Raw genomic sequence first — 24,895 nt, 5'->3', positions numbered from 1 at the left:
TGGGGGCTGTGGGGCTCTGAACTCTAAAGCTCCTCCTAGACAGAGGTGTGAGACAAAGGGTGAGAGTAGCTTGGGGATCATGCCTGAGGATCCTGGATAGGGTTGCCAGATCCCGCAGCCCAGCAGGGGTTTACCCGATTTCTCGGGCTTCAACCTGCCGCTGGCCAGCTAGCCGGTGGGGGAAGCCCCACACCCAAACCCAAATACCCACAGGCATCCCTCTCCCTTCTCTTGAGAGTTTTAAAGGGCCCTCCAGCTGACAGCTGGAAAGCCCTTTAAATTTTTCAGAGGGGAGGGAGAGGGGTGGCTGTGGGCCATGTTCATGAACTCCAAGCGGCATTGCCATTTGGAGATTCAGCGTGTGGGGCCCTGCCAACCAGAAGCACTTAAAGGGACCAGCTCCATGCACGTGAAGTTCAGGCATGTGGCCAGAGGCTGCCCCTCTCCCTGCCTTCTTGCAAGATTTAAAGGGCCCTCCACTGAATTGGTGGGTCCTTTAAATCTCGCAGGAGGTTAGGGAGGGGTGGCTGCCAGGAATGTTCTTGAGTGCAGGGCTTGGAGCGGGAATGTCCCCCACCTCGCCCCCTCTGGGAATGCTCCCCAAAGTCCATCACCAGGGCCAAAGAGGGACCTGGCAACCCTAATCCTGCATCATTCTAAATTTAAACCACTAACCAGTTATGAACGCCCAAAGCCAGCAGGGGAGTGGGGCCTATCCAATGTTTTGCAGAGAGTGCCACATGTATGATTATCTACTCACTAGGTGGAAATCATGAGTGTGTTTTTGCTGCATGGAGCCAATAGCTCCCATGGAGCAGGTTCATTCTCTGGATGCTTGGATTGCTGACCTGGAGGAGCTGAGACAGAGAGAGAAGTTTGGGGAAGAGACCCTCAGGGATTTACTAGAACAGTCTCACTCATGTGCTGACAGCTCTTCTGCTTTTTTGGAGAGTAAGGGTCTCAAGGTGAGAGGTGTCAGTCTGAGGAGGAGAGATGTGATCCTTAGAGGGGACCCCTTCCTTGAGTGATGGACCGATATCCCCTCATACTGAGGATGCTCCTGGGAGGATGGGGGAAGTTGGGCCTCTGGTAGTGGGTGATTCAATCATTAGGAATATAGAGAGTGGGGTCTGTGACTGCATGATGACTTGCCTCCCTGGTGCAAAGGTTGCAGACATCATGTGCTATCTAGACAGGTTGATAGTGCTGGGGAAGAGTCAGTAGTCTTGGTGAAAGTTGGCACCAGTGATATTGGGAAATATTGTTATGTGGTCCTGGAGGAAAAATTTAAGTTACTGGGTAGAAAGTTAAAGGCCAGTATCTCAAACATAGTATTCTCAGAAGTGCTGCCAGTTCCATGCACAGGGCCAGCATGACAGGCACAGATCAGGGGTCTCAATGTGTGGATGAGAAAGTGGTGCCAGGAGGAAGGGTTTAGATTTGTTAGGTACTGAGGAACTTTCTGGGACAAGCCAAACTTGTACAAAAGAGATGGGCTTCACTAGAACCAAAAGGGAACCAGGCTTAATATCAAATTAAGCCTGCAATTAATATCAAAAAGATGGCAGAGCAGCTTTTAAACTGATCCTGGGTGGAAAGCTGACAGGAGCTGGGGAGCCTCTGGTTCAGGACAAGTCAGTCCAAAGGGATGATTGTGTAAACACTCAAGGTAATGTTGATAGGAGTGTAACAGAACTTGGGAGTGAGGGCATGGTGGCGACTGAGGGTCGATGGAAGTGAGGGTTACTGGAGAGGGAAACATTGGTGTTCAATGACAATTTAGATTAGTAGGTAATTCAGAAACATGGTGGAATGGGGGAAATCTATGGGATCCAGTCATTCCTGGGTATAAGCTCTATAGACAGGACAGGAAGGAATGCGTTGTTGGTGGTGTTGCATTGTGCATCTAAGAGGACATAGAATCAAATAAGTTAGAAAACATCAGGGGAAAACTCCCCAACAGGTGTGATATGGGTGAAAACATTGGGCCCTAATGGTTACTTAAAAGTGGGAGTGTATTACCGCCCATGTGATCAAACTCTTGAGGCTGACCTTGAGATGGAGAAGGAAATAAAGGAGGTGACTAAAGCAGATGATGTTATTATACTAGGAGACTTCAACTACCCTCACATTGACTGGGTAAACATGTGTTCGAGTCATGCTGTAGAAATTAGATTCCTAGACATCATAAATTACTATTTACTGGAACAGTTGGTCACAGAGCCAACCAAAGGGGTAGTGATATTTGTTTATTTTTTATTGGACTTCTATACCTCCCTTGCCACAGAAACGGGCTTATAGTGGTATACAATAATCTAAACAAGAAACATTTTAAAATTCAGCTATACTAAAATACTGAAAACTGTATAATATCAAAGAATCCTATATGGTGCCAGAGTGCACAAATGGGGAGAAATGGAAGGCATAGCTGATAGAACCATTGCTGTTAAAAACTGTTGCGGTCCTCAACCATATGCCTGGAGGAACATTTTCTGCCTTGCAGGCTCTGAGGATGTGTAACAGGTCCCGCAGGGCCCGGATGTCATTTGGCAGTGAGTTCCACCAGGTCGGAGCCAAGGCTGAGAAAGCTCTGGCTTTGGTTGAGGACAGCTGAAAACAGTTTTGGGCCAGGGACCTCCAGCAGATTTTGTTCTCCTGAGTGCAACACTCTCTGGGGGGCATACCAGGACAGACGGTCCCACAGATACATTGGTCCCTGACCATTTAGGGCTTTAAAGGTTAAAACCAAAACCTTGAATCTGACTCAGTACTCAATCTGGAGCCAGTGCAGCTGGCAAAGCACAGGTTGAATGTGGGCTGTTAACAGTGTCCACATAAGGATCTGGGCCACTGCATTCTGGACCAATTGTAACTTCTGGGTCAGTCTCAAGGGTTGCCCTGCATACAGCGAGTTACAGTAGTCAAGCCCAGAGGTGACCATTGCATGGATTACTGTGGCTAGGTCAGGGCGAGACAGGAAGGGGGGCAGTTGCCTGATCTGGCATAGTTGGAAGAACGCCAGTCTAGCAACGTTTGTGATCTGGGCCTCCAGATAAGAAGGCATCCAAAGAAACACCCACACTCTTAGCCATCTGTGCCAGTGTTAGTGGCACATGGTGAAGAGCTAGGAGTTGGCATCCAAGTCCTGAATTCCCTTCAACCAGCCAGAGAACCTCCATATTTGCTGGATCCAGTCTCAACCAACTCAGACTTGGTTCTGAGCAGATCTCAAGACCTGGTGAGAAATGTAGACGCTGTTACACCAGTTGGGTACAGTGACCGCAGTGCAATTAAGTTCTGCATTCAGACCAATAGGAAGTTACTCCTAAAGTTCAAAACTGTAACATTTGATTTCAAAAGAGCAAACTTGACAAAAATGAGAGGAATAGTAAAAAGGAAGCTAAAGGAGAAACTCAAAAGAGTCAAATTCCTAGAGGATGCTTGGAAGCTATTTAAAACCACACTGATTGAAGCCCAGATAGGATGTGTTCCATAGATTAGGAAAGGCACTGCCAAGGAGGTCTGCATGGTTAACAATGCAAGTCAAGGAAGCTATAAAAAGTAGAGAGGCTTCTTTTAAAAAATGGAAGGTCTGCCCCAATGAATTGAACAGGAGGGACCATGGGCTCTGGCAAAAGAAATGCAAGTCAATAATTAGGCATGTATAAAGAGATTTTAAGAAGTGGGTTGCTAAATGCATCAAGACAAACAATAAATATTTTTTTAAATATACAGAGCAGGAAGCCAGCCAGAGAAGCAATGGGGCCTTTGTATGACAAAGGAATAAAGGAATTGGTAAAGGAAGATGGGGAGATGGCAAGAGAAGCACTGTGTTCACTGTGGAAAGTGTGGGGCATGTCCCATGCCACAGCCCCTATTTTCAGGAAGGGGTCGGAAGAACAGGGCTGTATTGAGGTGACCAGAATCGAAATTCTAGAACTACTGGGGAAATTAAAAACTGATATTTCTCCAGGTCCTGATGGCATACACTGAAGAATTCTTAAGGAACTCAGATGTGAGATAGTTGATCTATAAGCCAGTATTTGTAACCTATCACTAAATCAAGCCACTGTGTGAGAAGACTGGAGAGTAGCAAATGTGACACCAATTTTAAAAAAGGGATCAAGAGGGGAATCAGGATATTACAGGCCTAAACATATATCCCAGGCAAATTAGTAGAAACTGTAATCAAAGATAGAATTGTTAGGCACATAGAGGGACAAAGTCTGCTTAGGGAAGTTCTTTTGGAGTTCTTTGAGAAAGTGAACAAGCATTTATAGTGACCTGGTAGACATTATATACCTGGACTTTCAGAAGGTTTTGACAAGTTACATTACCAAAGACTCCTTAGCAGTCTTGCGATAAGAGGACGGGTTCACTTATGGATTCAAAACAAGTTAAATGACAGGAAGCAAAGAGTTGTAATCAGTGGACAGTTCTCACAATGGAGGGAAGTAAGCAGTGGGGTCCCACAAGGATTGGTATTAGGGATGGTACTACTTAATTTATTCATCAGTGATCTGGAACTAGGAGTGAGTAGTGTAGTGGCCATGTTTGCAGATGATGCAAAATTATTCAGGATGGTGAAAATCAAGGCTGATTGTCAAGAACTGCAAAAGGACTTCCACAAACTGGGTGAGTGGGCGACAATGTGGCAAATGAAGTTCAGTGTTGGTAAGTGTAAGGCGATGCACATTGGGAGAAAAAATCCCAACTTCAAGTATATGCTAAGGGGGTCTGAACTAGCTGAGACTCAGAGGGAAAATGATCTTGGGGTCATAGTGGATAGCTCAATGAAAGTGCAACCCAGTGTGCTGCAGTGGTGACAAAGGCAAACTCAATGTTAGGGATTATTAGGAAAGGGATTGAGAATAAAATGGCCAATATTGTAATGTCCCTGTTGTCAGCTATGCTGCCATGATGCTTATGGGCAGGAGTGCATTTGCTTGACCTGTGTACCAACTGCTGCTGCATTCCTTCCTTCCTTATTATCTCTGACCTTGTAGGCTGCCTGTGTAGTGTCTTCCTATCAATTACCCTTGGGACTAGTTTCGATTCCCAGCTTCGGCTCTAACGGCCTGGGGCCCCATTCTCTCACGCGCGGGAGTCAGGCTGATTGGCCTAGTGATGGGGGGGGTGCATACGAACCCTATATCCCATTATGCTTGTATGAACGTAGCCATTCCTAACAGTGACGATGTTACTGCCTCTATAGCTCTGGCAATAAAGTCTAACCTTATGATAAGCGTGTACTCAATTGTTTGGCTGTGGAACCTTACACCTGTATAGATTTAAGGTGTGGCCTTATTTAGAATGCTGTGTACAGTTCTGGTCACCATACCTCAAGAAGGACATTGCAGAACTGGAAAAAGTACAGAGGAGGGCAACCAAGATGATGAGGGGATTAGAGCACCTTCCCTATGAGTTGACAAACATAATTTTTCTCCCTTTCCCAAAATACTAGAACTCAAGAGTATCCAATGTAACTGGTGGGCAGAACGTTCAGGACAGACAAAAGGAAATACTACTTTACAGAGAGAGTGATTAAAATTTGGAATTCCGTGCAAGAGGATGTAATGATGGCCACAGGAATAAACAGCTTCAGTAGGGGATTAGATAGATTTATGGAGGATAAGTCTTTTGTGACTAATAGCCATGGTGACTGAGGGGAACCTCCATATTCAAAAGCACTAAGCTTCTGAATCTCAGAGCCAGGAGGCAACATCAGGGGAAGACCTCGGCCTCTATGCCCTGTTGTTGGCCAACAGAGGACCTGGTTGGCCACTGTGTGAGACAGGATGCTGGACTAGATCCAGCAGGGCTATTCTTATGTTCTAAAACAAACAAATGCTGAGCCAGAAAATTAAACAACAATTTCATTGTCTAGGTAGTAAAATCAGTTCACTTGTAGATAATAAGAAAATCAACTTTAATGCTATATTCTTGCTAGCTTCTTGCTAGCAGCAGCAGGATTGTACTTACTGATTTTGGTGTGGTAGGAGAACACTGAAAATCCTAGAGAACACAGCTTTCACTGGATTACAAGAAAAGACACAAAACTCCAAAACAATTTCCCAATAACATATGCAAAAGACAGCTTGAGTAGCTCACTACTACCAATGATGCTGATACTATAAAATAGTTACCTGGAATACTTGTGTGTTGTGCAACAGTAGTATAGAGGGCATGCCCCTCTTCTCATCAAGATTTGACAGGTGCCCTGTCCCTCTTTCTGGGCAAAAGTCCCACCCTTACCATCTTCCCCCAAAAGTCCCATCTCCCTTCATGCCTGCATCTCCCATTGGCTGGGCAGTTGTCCAATGGGTCTGGAGAAGGAGGGAGAAGTTAGGGTTTGTCAGGCAGGGGGTTATTTGGGGCAATGGTGTAACCCTGAGGGGAGCTGTTTTAGGTCGCTGGGGGAAATGGTGGTAGTTGTGTTTTTGTGGGGGATTTTGTAACATTGGGAAAGAGAGAAAATAAATGGATGTGTTTGTTTTTTGCTGCAGTGTGTGTGTTTCAAGACAGGAGAGGGGAAAAGCCCACATCCTGTGTGGCGCAAGGCTGGAGGGGTCAGCTGCAGAAGTCCTGTTACCTCCCAGCTCCAGGGGAAGCTGAAAGCCATACTGGCATCTTTCTTTGGAAATTTTGAGAAAACTCTCCTGAAAAGAGAGGGAAGCCCCCCCCCCTACAGCCCCCATCAGTGTGAGGGCTGAGTAAAAACTCCCATGCCTCCATTTTCTCTCTCCTGTGGACTGAACTGAGTGGGGGGGAATCTCCAGGCAAGACCTGGAGGCTGGCTTCATTGTCTTGAGAGAGTGTTTCTAAAAGCCTGGTTTTTCTTTGTCCTCCTCTAAAGCTTTTAGCCTCAAGTGAGAGTTTTAGTACACTGTCTGCAAAGTCTGAGAGACTGTTTGTAGAGTCTGTTTGCCAGCCAGAGAGTTGCTCTGGCAGTGAGGGGGATGCTGTAGAGCAGAGGTGTTGAACTTATTTGTTGCAAGGGCCGGATCTGACATAAATGTGACTTAGTCAGGCCGGGCCATGTGTGCCATAAAACATAATGCCAGGTGCCAGAGATAGAAGCTGTGTAAAGGGCAGCAGTTGGTAAGCTCTGAGTTGGTATATCCTCACTGCAAGGTCCCATGAAGCAAAGGGGTTCTGATTGATTGCTTAAAATGAGATTGTTCTGCTGTGCTGAAGCCACAATCATAGTGGCTCTGCCTACTCGCCCTCCTCTGAGCAGCCTCCTGTTCCCTCCCTTGCACCAGTTGCTTGTGGGCTGGATAAGAGCCCTGGAGGGGGCGGTTCTGGCCCCCGGGCCTTATGTTTGACACCCCTGCTATAGAGCATTTCTACAGGTTTGAATCTTGTGGATAATTCACAATCCCCTTAAACATGAGCGTTGATCAAATTGAACTCTGACCACCTGTAGCCAAAAAGTATCAACACTGATGAGATGAGTTCTTTTTTCATAAACGGCCGTTAATGGTTTCTGAATACATTATATATTTTTATACAAGAGACACCAGGTTGGCCAAAGTTATAATGTGATTCTGTTTCTTACTAAAACACTGCAGAGAACACCCAATCACAATGATAACATATAGTACAGGGTCCATGTTAAGCTTACAGAACACATGTTTCAAGTTCTCTCTTTTTTAAAAATTGTATATTTATTAGGATTTTATACTAGACAAACACACATATATACAAATCAACAACAAAACATAAATTTACACAACAACTGGATTCTCAACACTTCACATTCATCAAATGGCGTAATTTATGAATTTTAGTTACATTACCTAGAATCTTTAGCTGATAATTCATTCTAATTCAATTTTACTTCTCTGATTTTTTCTGCCAGATTCCTTTGTAACTTGGCACAACAGGTGTAGTGATATAGCTATTTTAATTTTCTAATAATCAACCAGTCTAAATAAATATACTCAACAATTTTAGTCATATAATTAATCACCTAAAAATTCTATTAAATTAATTTCCATCATTAAGCCATCATTTTTCCATTCTTATTCCCAATATAAATACCATAGGCAAATTAATTTATAAAACCAATCCACCTAAATATTGATCTTACACATTAGAACCACAATGTACACCCCTAATTAACTACCTAATGTGAACAGCTTTAATCTTAAACATTTTGATCATCACCTTTCATTCTCTGTACAGAATGGAGTTACAAACCAATGTATTCCTGTAACATCCTATGTAAAATCTCCATCTAATCCAGTTCGTCTTATTCTCTCATGCTTATTGCCTAATGCTCTAATCCCTTGCCTAACTGCCCTAACAAATTTACTATGTGTGACAATATGACATACCCACTAATCCCAAACCAACTAAATAATAATAAAACTTCTATTACTTACAATACATTTCATTTCTAACTACCTAGGAGCAAGTTTTCATTTTACTCTCTATCCCAGTATAGATACCCTAGCCAAATTAATTTTATTTCATTTCTAATTACCTAGGAGCCAGTTTTCATTTTACTCTCTATACCGGTTCTTTACAATCCACATTCTACTCCTAGTCATAAGTTCCCTATCCATATTTTTATACACTGTCCAAAACTTCCACATTGATCTTATGCCATCTGGGTCATAATAGTACTTCTGTTACTTACAACGAGTCCCTTTCTTTACATTCTTCATTCTACTCCTCAACCTAAATTCTCTAAACAAATTATAATATAATATCCATCTCACTAATGCTACTTTTTATATCAACCAAGAGAATTCATTTACCATTTACTTGTATTGAAAGATCAAAACCAAATTTTAATATATTATCCAACAAACTAATCCTAGACAACATTAATTCATAATACCACTTTTTAGGACAGCTAGGTAGGCTCATTTAATATTTACTAGTGATGGGAGAGCAAATGCTAAGTTTAAATTCATACTCCGCCCTTACCACCCTCATTTTGTTTTCCAAACATCAAAAAGCCTTTCTAAATCAGGGCAACATTATTGAACCACATAATATAATCCACCACCATTACAAAACCACTAAGTTCCATTTCTTGTTTATCTTGGTTTCTTGCATTTTCCTCCAGGTGACGTAAATTCTTGAACTCCTGTAAAGTAAGCTCCACATTTCTTTCCCCATATTTTCTTTCCTGTATCTTTAAGTGTTTGAAATTTTTAAGCTTCTTTCCTCCTATTTCCACGTTTTCCCCTTTTGTTACTTTCTTTTTCCCTCAACGGGGCTGTGGCAAACATTTTTTCCTTCCTCACAATTTCAACTTTTCTTGAAGTTCCAGCCCCTCCCTAGGTGTTTCCTCCTTCTGTATCTCCTTTTCTGTGCTTATTAGTTCGATACAGTCTGTTTCTCTTTCCCGTCCTGTTTCCTGTTCTTCCAACTGCCTTTGCATTTTTTGTACTTGTGTTTGCTCCTTCTTAACCTCCATCTCTGAATTTGTGCTTTGCATATTTTCAAGGACCTCTTTAAAGGCATTTTCACAACCCAATTTGAGTGCTATACTCGCTTCTTTTAACATCATAATTTGAAATTGTTCCCATGTAAGTTCATTAGTTTTATTGTCCTGTTCAGGCTCCTCAATAGGTTCTGCCATCGCCATTTTTTCCCCTTCACTCCAACCCCTCAATACACACCACCTTTAAATGTACTTGTAATATCCTGGGGTTTTATTTATAAACCAAATTCTTCATATAGAAATAAGATAACAGTAGTTGATCGTTGGCAGGCAAATCTCTCTCTTACCCCCTTCCCGATTCTTCAGGTTTCTCCGTTGTCTTCCAAATCATCCTTACGGCCATTTATCCATATAATAAGGAAAATCCACAGAGGGTATAACAGTCCACTCTTTCCTTTTGACCTGGGTCTGCACCAAGTATTCCTTTCAATGTGAAGTGTCCTTTCTTCTCAACAAAACAAAATAAATACTTTAAAAAACGGGTGGTCGCGTCTTGGAAGAACATGGCGGCCATGTTCTTCCCCTTCCACGCTCCTGCTTCAGGGCATTACTGGTCACCTCCCCCGCTTTGCCAAATCACGGGGGGCCCCAGCAACAAAGCCCCCTGCTCCAGCACTCTGTCGGAGAGCGCCGGCCGTGCTCTCCCAATGCTGGGAGGCTCAGAAAAGAGCGCTGGTGGGTCGAATGGGACGGAGCGATCCCAACGCCCCCCCGCTCGTCGAAGCGCCGTACCGGAAGTCCACATGTTTCAAGTTCTCATTGTAAAAATCACCACTGCAGTTTATGCAATCATGCTCAGCCTACCCAGGAACACACTGAACATACCTGGGAGCACCCTGTGCCTCCTTCCCACCTCCCTGAGAGAGTGGGGTGCTCTTCAGCATTCCCACAGAATATATTCCCATTTCCCACCTTGAAGGGTTGGCATTGTGTTTTAACTTTTTAATCAGTCCCTCTGATGTTTTTATTCCACACACCCTGTGTACATGAAAAAGGGGTGTGGGGGGAAGAATGCATTTAATGTGGGGAAGAGAGAGGTTTGTAAGCACATGCCCAAGATCGCTTTCTAACCAGTAGCAATATTGCTGACCAGCAATTCCTGATTCCTTCATTCGAAACAGGCTTGTGTGCAGGGACAAGGTGGAGTGGGGGACAGTAGGAGGGCTGCTTTTGGACACATCTTGAAGTGCATTTCTTGGAAAAAGCGAGGCTCAAGCAGACAGATAGTGAACACCCAGAAATGCCAAACTGTTAACAAACAAGACTTTCTCTCCTCTCCTTCCCCCCCCCTCAGCTTCACACAGGGAGGTGATTGGCTAGTGTTCCCCCTCCCCCCTCACTTCCAGAGTGCCTCTCTGACTGACAAACAGACTCTACAAACAGTTTCTCAGACTTTGCAGACAGTGTACTAAAACTCTCACCTGAGGCTAAAAAGATATGGAGAAGGACAAAGAAAGAAAAAAAACCCCAGGCTTTTAGAACGCTCTCTCAAGACAATGAAGCCAGCCTCCAAGTCTTGCCTGAAGATTCCCCCCACTCAGTTCAGTTCACCAGGAGAGAGAAAATTGAGACGTGGGAGTTTTTACTCAGCCCCCCACACCGATGGGACTTCTGCAGCTGGCCCCTCCAGTCTTGCACCACACAGGATGTGGGTTTCTCCTCTCTGCCACCTTGAAATGCACATGCTGCAGCAAAAAACAAACGCTTACATCCATTTGTCAGTCAGTCAGTCACCTTTATTGGAATATACAGATACTACAAACAGCAGTTGAACAAAGCCAACTATATAAAAGTTTATGTGGCATTTAAAAAAGAAAATTAATACTATAAGATTTCCTGATGGACTGTAAAAACAGGTCTACCTTCTCAGTAACTTCAGCTAAGCAATCGTTCAGAAGACAGTACACCTTAATATGATCAGACAGGCCCGACATTGCAACTAAAAACAAGTTTAATGTTTAGCATGCAAATCTGCATATAAGTAACAATGAAGGAGATTATGTGACTTCAATTCAATACAGCTGGAATTACAGAGACAAGTCCTGGTCAAGAAAGCAATCTTATTAAACCTACCACATAAGACCGTTGATGGCATAGCACTGAATCTTGCCAAGGAAAAGGCTCTCCAAGTTTAGGGAACTTGTAAGAGGGATAAATAAGAAGCCGTCCAACCTGTAGTAAGAGGAACCTAAAAGGGGGACAGGTTAGCTAAAACTCTCACCTGAGGCTAAAAAGCTTTGGAGGAGGACAAAGAAAGAAAAAAGAGCCTTTTTAAAAATGCTTTTTGGCTGGAACTGCATGGGGGCTCTCTCAAGCCAGTCTCCAGATCTTGCTTGGAGATTTCCCTCCACTCAGGTCAGTCCATTTATTTTCTCTCTTTCCCAGTGTTACAGAAGCACAAAATCCCCTGCAAAAAACATAACAGCCACCATTTTCCCCAGCGGCCTAAAACAGCTCCCCTGATGGCTACACCATTGCTCCAAACAGCCTTCCACCTGAGAAACCCTAACTACTCCCTCCTTCTCCAGACCCATTGGGGATGGCTGCCCAGCCAATGGGGATTGCAGGGAGAAGGGGGATGGGGCTTCCAGGGGAGGGTGGTGGTGGGGGGCTGGACTTCCACCCAGAAAGGGGTCAGGGCACCTGTCAAATGTTGATGAGAAGTGGGGTATACCCTCTATACTACTTGCAACCACATTTTGCACAGCAATTATAGTAACAATGTCTCAATACACATGAACAAATGTTTGAGTCCAATGGCACCTTTAAGACCAACAAAGTTTTATTTAAGGTATAAGCTTTAGTTGAAACAAAATTGAAACAAAATTTCTTCAAGCCCTGCAAACAGGAAAATAAGGGGAGGTGGAAGCATCAGAAAGTACCAGTCAGAATTAAGGTGCATAAATGAAGCTGAGATTGGATCAAGGCAGCAAGATCCAATCTCAGCTTCACTTATGCATCTTAAATTTGACTGGTCCTTCCTGATGCTTCCACCCCCCCCATCTCCCTGTATGTAAGGCTTGAATAAATTTTGTTTCAATTTGTCTCAGGAAGTGTGCTTGCACACGAAAGTTTACACCTTAAATAAAACACTTTGGCCCCTGCTACATGGGGGGGGGGGATACGCGGCCAAAGTGCAGCTTTTGGAAGCCGCACCAAAATAGAAACGCCGCTGCAGAATCACACGGATTCCCTGAGCCGCGGCGCCGTTGCTTCCCGGCACGATCAGATGTCAGAGAGGAAGCCATGGTCGGGAGACCAAGGAGACCAGTTCGGCCAGGAGCCGGGGATGCGCTGGCAGAAGGACGTGCCGGTGATCCCACAGCCACGCTTGCCGCAGCTGTTCAGGTAAGACCACCTCTGTCGGTGGTTCTTTTTTGCTGCGGGGTTTCCGGGGTTAGGGACAAATCGGGGACGGGTGTGCACCGCTTCCCAGATGTTGTGGTGAGATTGCGCCTGTTTGCTGCGGCCCCGATCCGTCCCTCTCCCAGGCCAAAACCCTCCGTGTGACCGGGACCATTGTTGGTCTTAAAAGGTGTCATTGGATTTAAACTTTGTTCTGCTGCTTCAGACCAACACAGCTAGCCACCTGAATTAAAATACATGGTAACTGGGAGAAGGTCAAAATGGTATTTGGATTGGGCTGTCATACTTCCTGTTTCTCCCAGCTCTACTCCTTTCCAAAGCTGTATCTGGAAAAGCTGGTAGGTTTTGAACCAATGTATTTTTGCCAACAAGTTGGAACAAATTTTCACATTACATCATTCCTGCTCTAGTGAAACAGCCAGAATTCTGTAACATACCAATTGCAGAACCTTCTGAATGGCCCACATAATAAAGGTGTTCTTGCCCCGTTTCATTCAGTATGTAGTGTATTACTGCTGGAATGTCATAGTATCCCATCTCATGAAAACTATAAAGATATACATGCAAAACAATGAATTAATAATACCAATTGCAGCAAAAAGTGGAAAATGTCAACTACCTGGTGATAAAATTATTTGAGTTCTATTTATTATTAATATAGTCATTAATGACATTGCAAAATTATGGTTTAGCAAAATTCCCACTTCTATGGAGGCATCTTCTGCAAGGCAAAGTGTCTTTAGCTCATCAAAGCGTCATTTTATTTACAGATGCCATCCTTCCATGAATTAAACACTTCATCAATGAACAGAAGATTCCTCCCTTAATGGGAGGGCTCCTTTGCATTTGACCCATGGAATCCCATGCAAGTTGGGAGCTAAGCACTTGTTTTGCTTCCTCTGTTTCTGCAGAAAGAGAGAGCAGAAGTGATATAGCTTCTGCCCTGCTCTGTTTCAAGCAAGGCTAAAGCTAAGCATCTGCCCTACTTCATCCTTTCTGAGATGTAATTTTTGATTGTAGTTTATATCATAACATTAGGGAAGTTCTGGTTAAGCCTATTGTTAACTCCTACCCAAGTTGCAATAGAAGGATACTTTTGTCAATTATGCTGGCAAGTAATAATCAAAAGCTGACTAGGGCCCTGGTCACATGGCAAAGTTGCCGCGGGAGAGGCACGAATGGTGGGTGGATTATCTAAGCATGATCACCCCTACTTATGCCCCTGTGTAAGCCACCCTGAGCCCGTTCGCGGGGAGGGCAGGGTAAAAATGCAAATAAATAAATTAATAATAATAAATAAGCTGTGGAGTTTTGTGAGCAAAAATTCTACTTTGTGGGTTACTGACATTAAAGTTGTGAGCAAGCGATTTGGCTATTGAATAAATTAGTTTGCTCTGGAGCCATTTTTCCTGAGCTAAGACAAAAATGCATGAGCCGAAGGCCAATAAACTGTGAGCTAGCTCAAACTAACTCAGCTTAGAGGGAACAGTGCTTACCACTCTGAACAATTTAGTATCATCCACAAATTTAGCCACTTCACTGCTTACTCCAAACTCCAAATCATTAATGAACAAGTTAAAAAGCATGAGACCCAGTATTGAGCCCTGCGGTACCCCACTGCTTACCACCCTTCACTGTGAAAATTGCCCATTTATACTCAATCTATGTTTCCTATTAATTAGCCAGTTTTCGATCCACTAGAGGACTTGTCCTTTTATCCCATGACTGTTGAGCTTACTTAGGAGCCTTTGATGAGGAACTTTATTAAAAGCTTTCTGGAAGTCAAGGTAAACAACATCTATTGGGCCCCCCTTGTCCACATGTTTGTTCATCCCCTCAAAGAACACTAACAAGGTAATGAGTCACACTCATGTGTTCTTTTGCCTAAAAAGAAGGCATAGGGCTGTGGAACCAGGTAAAATGAGATTAATCCTCCCATTTGCTTATTGAAATGCCTTCCTAGCTGGCTTAAACCCTGTGATCCTGAGCATTGGTAAAACCTCTCACAGCAAGCATCTTGATATAATACAACTGAGTTCATATGGCTTTTTGTGGCATTTTACCAATTTGTGCAAGCACATCAATGATATAACAGGCAAAATGATACAGATGACCTGACTCTTTAGAGAGCCAGTTTGGTGTAGTGGTTAGGAGTGTGGACTCTAATCTGGGAGACACAAGTTTGATTCCCCACTCCTCTACATGCAGCTGCTGGTGTGACCTTGCGTCAGTCATAAGTTCTTTCAGAGCTGTTCTCTCAAGAGCAGTTCTCAAAAGAGGTCTCTCAGCCTCACCTAACTCACAGGGTGTCTGTTGTGGGGAGGAGAAGGGAAGGGAAAGGAGATTGTAAGCCACTCTGAGACTCCTTCGCGTACTGAAGGGTGGGGTATAAATGCAATCTCCCCACACTCCTCCTCCTCCTCTAGATTGGCTATATAGGATCCAAAAATTCCCTGGGAAACTTTGCTAGATGTATCAACACTAGATATATCAACACTAGCTTTTCTTGAAACTTCTGAGGTATAAATTTATTAGGAATTGGCTTTAGGCAAACGTTCAGTGGGAACAAAGCTGCATGCAGATAATTGTTTGACTACTATGAATGTTTCCTGCCAGCCATTATCACATTTAAGTCATTTGGAATCATTTGCTGGGCTGGGCTGCTACATGCACTATGGGCACCTTTTGTGGTACACCTGTGATGTAATTATTTATACTGAATTCATAGTTATTCAAGCTGTGATGTGCTTATTCATGTTGAATTGCACCATGGGATAGGTGAATGGATGAAACAGGGGATTTAACAAGAGGGCCTCTTGGTCCCTTCCAGGTGCACGAATAATTTTAAAAAAGCTTGTCAAATAAGGAAGACAACAAATCTGTTTAGTCTCTGCAAGCAGAAATAACCCAGCCTATAGTGTATATAAAGATTCTCCCTTTCTCACAAGACAAGAACTCATGGGCACTCCATGAGATTGCTGAGCGGTCGGGTTAGAACGGATAAAAGGAAGTACTTCTTCACCCAAAGAGTGATTAACACATGGAATTCTCTGCCACAGGAGGTGGTGGCGGCTACAAGCATGGACGGCTTCAAAAGGGAATTAGATAGGCATATGGAGCAGAGGTCCATCGGTGGCTATTAGCCACAAGGTATAGATAGGGGCTCTGGGGCAAGTGATGCTCTATCATCTTGGTGCTTGGGGGGGGGTCAACAGTGGGAGGGCTTCTAATGTCCCGGCCCCACTGGTGGACCTCCTGATGGCACCTGGTATTTTTGGCCACTGTGTGACAGAGTGTTGGACTGGATGGGCCTTTGGCCTAATCCAACATTGGTGTCTCTTATGTTCTTATGTACCGAGACAAATTTGAAGTGAACTTTAAGCAAATAGAAGTTCTTCTGGCAGTTCATTATCTACACTGGTCTTCAGCTGTTCTCTATCCAGCCTGGAAAATCACTGCAACTTGGACATGAACACAAATGCATTCCTAGGACATGAAAGAAAGAAAACCTATTGGCTGCAGTCCGGAAGGTGAGTTTACGAGAGAGAAAACCATCCCAGAATACTGCCTAGTGCAGTTTGATCCCACCTTCCCAAGGAACTGAGGGAAACATATGTGATTCTTCCTTCCCCATTTTATCCTCACAACAACCTGTGAGGTAACTTAAGCTGGGAGAGTGTGACTGGCATAAGGTCATCCAATGAGCTTCATGGTGGGGGTACTTTGAACCTGGTCTCCCAGGTTCCTAGTTTGGCACTGCATTCATTAATCTACAGTTGCTCTGGAGGTCACACAATGTACAGGATCCTTACTTCAGTCAAGCAGGTCTGGCTCTGATTCACATCTAGATGGCAGACCTGGGAAACCTATACGTAGCAAACTGATATCAATGCAATAAAATAATAGCGTCTGACACAATATAGTTTGGTAACATAAGGCAAGGAAGGAGGCACAGATGTACCCTGAACATGGTGTACTCTCTGTTGTAATTACTATTTCAAGCCTCCACTTGATATGTGAATGTGGATGGCACGTGACTTAAGAATGGCTTCCTTCATCATATCTTGTTTGGCTGACTGATGAATCAATGAGAGTCTTTCACAGATGCGATGGGTGAGGTTAGGATCAATTTACAGCAACATTTCTTTGTTTCCTTACCTAAACTCCCAGAATTTCTGCTCAGTTGTTTTAAGTGTCTTGTGACGTGAAGACCAGGTGTTCCCTCTGCTGTTTCCTAACCAAACATCATAGCCAGCATCTGCTAATATGAAGCCAAAGCTATTGTTGGGCAAGTCTGAAAGCCAGTGGGTAGCATCTCCAAGTGCAGCATGTTGCAAAAACACAATAGGCCTGGGACCTGTAGGACAGAATGTACGCATTTAAAGGATTTGTTGTATCATCTGTTAGTGAACACATGAAGCTGCCTTCCACTGAGTCAGGTCATTGGTCTATTCAGGTCAGTATTGTCTGCTCTGACTGGCAGCCCCTCTTTAGAGTCTCAGGTGGAGATTTTCCACATCATCTGCCACTTGGTCATGTAAACTGGAGATGTTTAGGGATGAATCTGGGACTTTCTATATGCAAAGCAGATGCTGTCCTACTTCATTTCCATTTATTATTAATGTTCACAGACTAATTAGTCATAAGCAAATGAAAAAACTCCTGTCTCTTATATCCAAACAAGCTCATGAGAAATTTCACTACTGGAACTGTAATGGCTGGATCCTAGCTACCAAGCAAAAGTCAGAGCTTACTTGCTACGGGCAAGTCAGCGTCAGGAACTAATGGATGAATGAACAGTGTTCTTAGAAGCTATCTTTGGCAGAAAAAGGGCATGCTCTGTCATTTCCATGGAACCAGATATGCAGCCACATAGACGCTCAGGGTAGGGCTTTTTAGGATAGCGCCCACTCAAGACAGCAGTAGGTAGTACATTGAACTTAGCTAAAAAGAATGCTCTTCTATAAACTGGGATGGTCAAGAAATCTATATACAGACAGCAGGACTTAAGATATGTATAGCCAAAGAATTCAGGACAGCACATGCAGCGGGCATGGAGAGCTGTGCTATTTTGGTCATTTCCCCCCCTCCCCATCGGAGAGCAGGCTGTAGAGAAAGACATAGTCAACAAGGAAGTATTATCCAGCCCAAACCAGGGATATTAACATGTGAATCCCTTAATAGGAGGCCCATGCCCATGCCCCAGCCCTAGAACACCCACGAAAGTACTTGAGGAATGTAAAAACCACAGCAATGCGAATTGCTATTTAAGCAATAATAAAATACCAGACTTTGACATGTTGTAACACACATTTTATAACAGCAGCAGTGATCATTAGGCCAGCCGAGGGCAACCAACTGAAAACCAAACTATAACCTACCAAAAGCAAAGAATGAAAAAAAAAAACAATCCCCCCCACACACAATTAGAAGATTTTTGAAATAAAAAGTCTTAGCCTAGCAACAGAAAAAAAGAGGTAAGATCCTCATTAAGGGGAAAGGAGGGTGAGGCAATTCTCCTGACACCAGCAAGATAGCGCAGAACTCTGAAGTAGTGGCCTGGACACTGCAGCACCCTAAGTAGAGGGCTGCCCACCCAGCCATCTCAGCCTCTTTGATAGGCCCAGAGTCAGATAGGGTGGGCTCCAGTTTCCCACGCTCGTTGCTGCCCCTGCCCCCTCCACCCAGCTGGGACACCATGGCAGCCTTTGCCCTCCCTCCTCCTGTGGCGCTGCAAACAGGACCCTGGGGTAAGTCTGGGCCATGACTTGTGTTACTGCAGATGTATTCTAGACAAAATGAAAACCTAGTGGGGATTGAAGTAGGGAATTCTTTGTGTATAATCCATTCAGGTTTTCTCAGGGCAAATATGTCCTACCTTTGTCTCCACCATTGTATTTTCCGTGAGGTATTCTATTAACTGTAAGGATATATTTATCTTCTGTCTCAATGTGATGTTCCTCACTTGGATAACCATGATAACTGATAATTTCACTCTGTAGGAGGAAAACAACACAGAGACACTGGGCTTGTTTGAAAACATCTGCTTTGTACCTATATTAATAAAACTTTTGGAGGGAAGAAGAGGTTAATCTTAAAAGAAGATTTAGGACTAAGGAAGCTGTATCAGTGCAATCCGAAAATCACTTGGAGTAAGCCTTGTTGAATATACCTTATTAGGATTCTGTGTAGACCTACTTAGGATTGTTCCCTGTATGCTTCTTCTGTGGCATCTCACAGATACGGTGCCAACCTCTATGTGGGGCCTGGAGATCTCCCATAATTATAACTGATCTCCAGACTACAGAGATCAGTTCCCCTGGAGAAAATGGCATTATATCCCACTGAGGTCCTATTCCTCCCCAAACTTTGCCCTCCCCTGGCCCAAATCTACAGGAATGTCCCATCCTGGAGATGGCAACCATATCTCACTAAAATCATATAATTTACCAGAATATCCTCACCACATGCCATACTATAGTCTGTCTACCAGAATATGCTGGTTTTGGAGTGTATACTTGATTATATGTTATACACAAGGAGGTTTATTTAAATATTACCTCTGCTGTGTAGAATGCTACTTTAGGCAAGCAATTTTCCTTAGCCTTATGCGGGAGTAATAATATCTGAACTATCTCTAAGTTGAGCACTAATATTTCCATTTCACCTGCCTTAATTTTTGGCCTGGGAGGCTGGGAATACCAAATTAATGTTGGTTTTTAAAAAGTATGTATCTAACTTACAACATTTAAAAAACACTCAGGATCCACAGTATATCTCTCCAGAGGTTCTGCTGAAGTGAACTTTTCTGAACTGAATGTTCCTTGAGTTAAACATACTACGATAATAAAAAGCCACATCTTCAACCTGTTTGGAAGGGAACATATATTAATAAAATGGAACATTTGTAATTTGTGCTCTATACATGTTTGAAGCTACAATACTAGTCCCTCAGCCAGCAGTGAAGCATAAACAACATGAACATGTGAAGATGCCTTAAATGGAGTCACAGTTTTGGTCCTTCTGACCCATTATTGTCTATAACAAGCAGCTGGGAACTTTTAACAGGAGTTACCAATAACTGAGCTTGCATATGCCATTTGGTGAAAGTTAACTTCAGCACTGGTTGGAGGAAACATCTAGTTATAGAGGGGTATCTGTTCTTCTATGGCCCCTCTGTAACTCATGATTTTGCCAACCAGTGCTGAAGTTCCTTCAACTAATGATAGCCCTGAAAAGAAAAAGATCTCAAGATTACTCCTGACCTCATGACCAGTTTCCCAGGGCAAGCTGTAAATGACATTTTCTTGTTTTCATCTGTGCTCTACAATGTAATGTATCATATCTTGGCCTTGGAAATGTGGGGATTCTCTTTTTAATAACTGAACCTCTCCCAGGTTTATAGGTTTGGGTATGAATCTCTCTGCCAACTGAATGGATGATTCATGAAACTCATGAAGTAGACTGCGGCTCATGAAAGATTATTCCACTATAAATTTGTTGGTTTTTAATGTGCCACATGAACTGTCAATATCAGGCTAGAGCTGCAACTGAAGATATATAAAGGCCCTGTTCACACGAGGCATTTTGGGCCGGGAGAGGGACGGATCGGGGCCGCATCAAACGGGCACAATCACACAGCAACATCTGGCAATCGTGCCGTGGCCGTCCCCGATCCGTCCCAACCGCCCAAAACGCGCATCAAAGAAGAACCACCTACCTGGGTGGTTCAATTGAATGGGCCACGGCAAATGCGGCCGTGGGATCGCCGGCGCGTCTTTTTGCCGGCGCATCCCCTGCCCCCTGCCGTACTGCGCATGCTCGAGCATGCGCAGTACGGCAGCCTCCCCCTCCCACTCGTCTCTTCCTCCCCAGCATTTGATTGTGCCGGGGAGTGATGCGCCGCGGCTGAGGGGATCCGTGGGATCCCGCTGCGGCGTCTCAAGTTTGGTGCGGCTCTGATTAGCCACGTTTCAGCTTTCCCGTGTGGCAGGGACCGATAGTTTTCAAACATGAGCCAAAAGACACTTTTTGTAGTGCTTATAAATGCAAAATCTGTTTGATCATGGTTTAAAAGAGGTCAAAGGAATTGAGTGAGCATACCGCAAACAATAATGGCTCTATTGTTCCACTTTACATCTCTTTAAACTATTGGTTTTAGATGATGTAAATTATCTTTTCAACTCTTACTGCATTACAAAGGATAGAAATAAAGAGAAAAGAACAAAACAATGGCTGTATCTGACAAAGCATACACGGAATATTGATCTTCTCATGTTCTTCTCTGTTCCTGTTCTCCATTTCTGACTGTTGCAAAGATAATTCCTGGGGTTGCAGGACTGTATGGAGGAAAACAGGGTTGCACTTACTTGTAACGGTTGTTCATCAAGGGGTCTTCTGTGCAGGCATACATTAGGACTGCATGTGTGCAAGCCAGCTGCAGAAAAGATTTCCAAAGCTTTCTAGCAGACTAGGAGGACTATGAGTGACGAAGAACTTTATTACTCCTAATTATAGAGATTAGGGGTTTTATTTCACTTATGGGGGCCACTCAGGTCAGTTAGTTAATGGAATCATCACAGGGCATTCAATGACACTATCCTCATACATTTTAATAATTAAATAGTTTAGAAAAGTGTTCTTCCCAGAGCTACTTGGATATATAGGAATCTAACTCATGGTGTACCTTTCCTTGTGAAGTTGCAAGTATGTGTCAGAGCTTCGTCATTTTTTTTTAGTTAAGTCCAAGGCAAGCTCTTGCCAAGATTCTCTTATTGAGGCAAGGTTTTTTAATATTTGTTATGGAGCTCAAAGAAAGATTTGGCTAAGCAGTTTGTTTCTTTTTGTTTGTAGACCCTAATAGTACGTCTTAGGTCCTGGTCACACCAGTGAGATAATCCGGGGGCGAAGCGAGGCTTTTTGCTCCAGAGCAAAATGAAGCTCGGTATTGTGATCAGATGTTTCCCCCGAGGCTCTGTGCACATGCCCTCAGCCGCGATCACACATTGATGGTGAAGTGTGGCAAAGAAGGGCGAGGCAGCTCAGCAGTACGCCATTGTGCGCATGCGCAGTTCCGCGTTTGTGCGCATACCACCAGATGCAACGGGGTACCAACGCTTCTGTGATCTGACGCCTGCCCGCACCCCACTTTTTCCAGAAAATAGTGCACTTCCCCTGGTATCTTTTAACTCAGCTTCTTGGGCCGGGCGCAGGACACTTGCGAGATGTTTTTGTGTGATTGCATCCTTAAAATCTGCCCAGCGTTTGTCCCTATCACGTGGCTAATTCTGCTAATTTCTTATTTGAGCATTGTCTATCAAACCAGTTGTTTGTAAATTGCCCTCTTCCATTTGATATTCTAATGTTCTTAATCAAGAAAGTCCTCAGGGATACAATCAGCTCTCCATATAGTGTCAGGTCAGTCTGAATGTCGTTCACTACAAGAAAAAAGTGGCTCAATGTTCAGCACCTGTTGTAAATCGTTTTGAAGTGCATAGGTCCATCTCAAACAAATATCAGCTGTAGAACAAAGTCTGAGTCCAGTGGCACCTTTAAGACCAACAAATTTTTATTCTAGGTATAAGCTTTCATGTGCAAGCAGACTTCTTTAGATACAATGTGTGTGCTTGCACACAAATGTGTGTGCTTGCACACTTTGTTGGTCTTAAAGGTGCTACTGGGGTCAAACTTTGTTCTACTGCTTCAGACAAACTTGGCTACAAAACTGAATATTAGCTGTAATTTCAATATGAGGTTTTGATGCCCCACAATCCCACAGCGCTTCAGAAACAGATACAGAATATAAGTGGTTGATGGTCGCTTTCTGGAAGGGACCCTATATCAAAGTGTAATATATTATCACAAAGGGATGGGGATATTAGTATACAGTTGATCACACTCACACCTTTTCGGGTTATAATAAATGAATTCCCCATGTTTATCTCCCTCAAAGTTTCCATTTAATATTACAAAGCTAAGCTTGTTGATCAATTGGCTGAATATTATCCCAAGGAGTCTTTTATATTCTTCCTGCCATTATAAAGATCAATCTCATAGATATTTCCCCTAACCTTTAAGCTGCCATTCCCAATGTGGACAGTAAAGTTGCCTAACAGGATTATTTGTGCCTTGGGATATTTAAGCCCAAATTGATAGATGTAATTTTCCAGGTCCAGCCAACCGTTCTCATAACAAAAGGCATGGGAAGGAAAACATACATTCACAGCCAAAATAATCTCATCTTTAAAAGTCAAAAGACAAGCCACTGCTGAGGATATTAAGGGAGGAAGCAATGCTACATCACACTTCATTGACAGAGAAATCAAACATGCCTCAAGGTTGAAGGGTTCAAAAAGAATGACAGGACACAAACAGCTCTGCAGAAATCTGTCTCCTCCTGCCTGGAGAAGCAGGGCTTTATTAAAAATCCCTTTCCTCCTTCCCCCACCCCTATACATACAAGTCACCCCACTATGAGCACAGACATCAGGAATGTGTTGTGCAGACAGGTCATCCTCTTATCTCTCCGCGACTCTCTGCCAAGTAATTTGACACGGTCGACCACCAGTTACTAGTCCACTGTCTCGTCGACGTGGGGATTCAGGGGCTTGCCTTGCAATGGCTTGCTTCCTTTCTCCAGGGTCAGGAACAAAGGGTGGCACTAAGGGAACAGCAGTCCAGGAGACACCCACTTGAGGGTGGTGTGACTCAAGGGGCTTTGCTGTCCCCGATGTTATTTAACATTTATATGCGCCCCTTACCCAGATTGCCCTGAGGTATGGGCTGGGGTCTGCAGATGACTGCCAGCTCTATCTGATGTTGGGTGGCCAGTCGGCCTCCGATCCTGATTACCTTCATTCGGCTCTGCAGGCCGTGGCTGGTTGGCTTATCCAGGAGACACCCACTTGAGGGTGGTGTGACTCAAGGGGCTTTGCTGTCCCCGATGTTATTTAACATTTATATGCGCCCCTTACCCAGATTGCCCTGAGGTATGGGCTGGGGTGTCACTAATATGCTGATGACACCCAGCTCTATCTGATGTTGGGTGGCCAGTCTGACTCCAGACTGGAAGACCTGGACTCGGCTCTGCAGGCCATGGCTGGTTGGCTTAGACTGAGTCGACTGAAGTTGAATCCAACAAAGACGGAGGTCCTGTGCCTGTGTCGGGGCGGTTCAGGGGTGAGGATCCCACTCCCAACCTTCAGGTGGGCTCCATTGGTGCCAGCCTCGAAGGTTTGGAGTTTGGGAGTCCTCCTGGATCCCTCCCTTACTATGGAGGCCCAGGTAGCGGCCACTGCTAAGTTGGCCTTTTACCATCTTAGGCTGATTAGGCAGTTGGTTCCCTTCCTTGACTGCACTGACCTGGCCACAGTGATCCATGTGATGGTCACCTCGAGACTAGACTACTGTAATGCTCTCTACATGGGGCTGCCCTTGTCATGGATTCAGAAGCTGCAGCTAGTGCAGAATGCCACGGCCAGGTTGTTGATGGGCCTCCCTACATGGGAGCACATCCAACCTGTGCTGAGGATACTGCACTGGCTTCCAATAGCATACCAAATCTGCTTCAAGGTGCTGGTTCTTACCTTTAAAGCCCTATATGGCCAGGGTCCAACATACCTACGGGACCGCCTTTCCCCGCATATACCTTAGAGAGCACTACAGTCTGGGTCTCAAAATCGAATGACCTTCCCTGGCCTGAGGGAGGCCAGTTTGGCCACTACCAGGACTGGGGCTTTTTCGGTGGCAGCCCCTACCTGGTGGAATGAGCTCCTGGAGGAAATCAGGGCCCTGAGGGACCTTTCACAGTTCTGCAGGGCCTGCAAGACAGAGCTCTTCTGCCAGGCATTTAATTAGGGGCCGCCGCCACCACAGAACCCGGCCCGGGGTTTTTAACATCAAGCTGATCATGAGCAGAAGATCATTTGAAAACATCTGGGCAGTTGAAATCCTTTGATAATGTACCATCTTGGTTAATCTTAATTATCGTCAGCACTTTATATTGTTGGTTTTACTGTTGCGTTTTAAACAATTGTATAATTTTAATCTGTATTTATGTATATAACT

The 24,895-nt window shown here is 44.1% G+C and overlaps 1 protein-coding gene across 1 annotated transcript in view; it reads right to left on the bottom strand.

Moving 5' to 3' along the window:
- The window catches only part of LOC107121642 (lipase member N-like), a 40,177-nt gene that overhangs the window by 15,110 nt on the left and 172 nt on the right, over positions 1-24,895 (bottom strand). Inside the window, exons 2-5 of the mRNA XM_015424599.1 lie at positions 19,573-19,696; positions 18,708-18,825; positions 16,988-17,186; positions 13,267-13,376 (exon numbers count right to left, since the gene is read on the bottom strand). Coding sequence (XP_015280085.1) covers positions 13,267-13,376; positions 16,988-17,186; positions 18,708-18,825; positions 19,573-19,696 — 551 coding nt within the window. The remainder of the gene's footprint in view (positions 1-13,266; positions 13,377-16,987; positions 17,187-18,707; positions 18,826-19,572; positions 19,697-24,895) is intronic.

Source organism: Gekko japonicus, unplaced genomic scaffold (genome assembly GCF_001447785.1).
Source record: "Gekko japonicus isolate JY-2015 unplaced genomic scaffold, Gekko_japonicus_V1.1 scaffold422, whole genome shotgun sequence".
In the NCBI taxonomy this organism is placed as follows: domain Eukaryota; kingdom Metazoa; phylum Chordata; class Lepidosauria; order Squamata; family Gekkonidae; genus Gekko; species Gekko japonicus.
The sequence above is the reverse complement of the archived record's forward strand: the minus strand, read 5'-3'. Positions and strand labels throughout refer to the sequence as shown.